Source organism: Magnolia sinica, chromosome 1 (assembly GCF_029962835.1).
Source record: "Magnolia sinica isolate HGM2019 chromosome 1, MsV1, whole genome shotgun sequence".
In the NCBI taxonomy this organism is placed as follows: domain Eukaryota; kingdom Viridiplantae; phylum Streptophyta; class Magnoliopsida; order Magnoliales; family Magnoliaceae; genus Magnolia; species Magnolia sinica.
Genome location: NC_080573.1, coordinates 67,209,509 through 67,211,906, shown reverse-complemented (window position 1 = coordinate 67,211,906; position 2,398 = coordinate 67,209,509). Strand labels below are relative to the sequence as shown.

Genomic DNA, 2,398 nt, shown 5'->3' with positions numbered 1-2,398 from the left:
TAACCTTATAGTTTCATGCAGTCCAGGTTGGATATAGAGTTTTAATGTGCTTCTGAGAGCAACTGAGTTTGGAGATTGATCTCAGGTTTCTAGGTAATGTTAGGTTAGCGATTCTAATGGTTTTGGGTCTTACAGTTCGTATAGATTGTGATTCAATATAATTCACCAATTAATTCAGTTTATTACTTAATTAATTTTTGTCTAATTTCTAAAGGATCCGCTTATTAAGGATTTCTGCCTAAGGTGATACTCGAGTCTTTGTATGGATTTTTCTAAGACTTTACATGGTTGTGGGCAGATGGGACATCATAGGCACGAGTGTCCCCATCTGCGGAGTAGCATAGGGCACCACAACAGCCCCCGCACCATCCACCACCACATTAGCAGCAGTAACGACCCTAGCATCAGCCTCTTAGTCCTCCTCCACAGTAGTAGAGGCAACAGGGTAGGCCGCCACAATGACCGCAGCAGTAGCAAAGACTGCAACAGAGGGGACAGGCACCTCCCCCACTAGCCCAGGGCAGGTTTTATGCCACTCAGTAGGTCGTAGACCCTCAGACATCAGGCTTGCTTCCCTTGTCAGCTCAGGGTAGATTCTATGCCGCATAGCAGGTGCAGGGTCAGGACCCTCATTCATTATCGGGTGGAGTAGTCGAGGGTATTCTTCTTATCTCCACTTGCATTACTCGTGTATTATTTGATTCTAGAGTATCTCATTCGTTCATGGCCGAGGAGTTTTATCGATCGACTGATCTTCCGTTGGAGTCCGCTCGCGAGGCCCTATCAGTTTCGACTCCCTTAAGGAAGTCTGTAGTTTTGAGCCATCTCTGTTCATCTTGTCCCGTCTTCGTAGGAGAGATATTTCTACCCACAGACTTGTTCGTATTGCTAATGGCTGAGTATGATGTTATCCTGGGTATGGATTGGCTTGCCGAGTACCATGCTATGTTGAATTGCTCTGACAGGATAGTCACGTTCTGCATACCCGACTTGCCTATGTTCCAGTTCATTGTCAAGCTAAGAGGAGAGCCGTTGTCTAGCTTGTTGGCCTGTGTTGTTAAGGAGTCAATGACTGGGTGTTTTGAGCAGTTGCCGATAGTTTGTGAGTTCCTAGATGTATTTCAGGAGATTCCGGGTTTGCCGCCGTATTGACAAATAGAGTTTCAAATAGATCTAGTGCCCAGTACCGCGCCTATCTCAAAGGCCCTGTATCGGATGACACTGATGGAGTTATGGGAGCTGCATGCGTAGTTAGATGAGTTGCGAGAGTTGGGTTTTATTCGTCCTAGCAGTTTGTCGTGGGGAGCCCCGGTATTGTTCGTAAAGAAGAAGGATGGCTCGTTGAGGCTTTATGTGGATTACCGCTAGCTCAACAAAGTCACTATCATGAATAGATACCTACTCCTGAGGATTAATGATTTGTTCGACCAGCTACAAGGTACTCAGTTCTTTTCCAAGATTGACTTGTGCTCCGGTTATCATCAGATTTGGGTTCGAGAGGAGGACATTCCGAAGACAACTTTCCGGAAGCGCTTTGGTCACTTCAAGTTTCTTGTCATGTCTTTTGGGCTAACTAATGCAGCCGCCATCTTCATGCAGCTTGTAAATGAGATCTTCCAGCCCTACCTCGACCAGTTTGTTGTAGTCTTCATTGATGATATTCTAGTATATTCGAGGACCCGGAAGGACCATGAGATGCATTTGCTGATAGTGTTAGAGACCCTTCGTGCCCACCAGCTATATGCGAAGCTAGAGAAGTGTGAGTTCTGGCAGGAGGAGATGAAGTTTCTCGGTCACATAGTGATGAGGGAGGGTGTCGTTGTGGACTCCTCAAAGATTGATGCAGTTCGTCAGTGGGGCCAGCCCATGAACGCGTCTGAGATCCGTAGCTTCCTTGGTCTAGCAGGATATTATCAATGATTCATTGAGGAGTTTTCTCATATTGTGGCACCATTGATCCAGTTGACGCAGAAGAGCGCTAAGTTCATTTGGAGTGACGCATTTGAGGAGGCATTCGTGGAGTTGAAGGACCGCCTCACGTCCACTCCTGTCCTCACTCTTCCCTTTGGGAGCGAGGGGTTTATTGTGTTTACTAACACCTCCAGAGTTTGTTTGGGTACTGTCCTGATGTAGCATGGGAGACCAGTGGCATATGCCTCGATCTGAACTACCCCACACATGATCTGGAGTTAGCAGCAGTAGTCTTCGCACTAAAGGTGTGGAGGCATTATCTCTATGGGTTTACGTTCGAGCTCTTTTCAGACCATAAGAGCCTGAAGTATTTGTTCTGGCAGTCGGAGCTGAATATGCTACAGAAACGATGGATGAAGCTCCTGAAGGATTATGATTTCGACCTTCAGTACCACCCGGGTAAGGCAAACGTAGTGGCGTATGTGCT

General features: G+C 46.7%; 1 protein-coding gene across 1 annotated transcript; it reads left to right on the top strand.

Annotated features, from left to right (window-relative positions):
* Nucleotides 1–723: 723 nt before the first annotated feature.
* Nucleotides 724–1,152, top strand: LOC131246852 (uncharacterized). Its single transcript, XM_058247298.1, has one exon. It carries the CDS (start codon nucleotides 724–726, stop codon nucleotides 1,150–1,152), a length of 429 nt encoding a protein of 142 aa, XP_058103281.1.
* Nucleotides 1,153–2,398: the final 1,246 nt, after the last annotated feature.

Bases quoted from the DNA above. Each gene is read 5' to 3' on its own strand.
- LOC131246852 (XM_058247298.1), top strand. From the start codon at position 724: ATGGCCGAGGAGTTTTATCGATCGACTGATCTTCCGTTGGAGTCCGCT.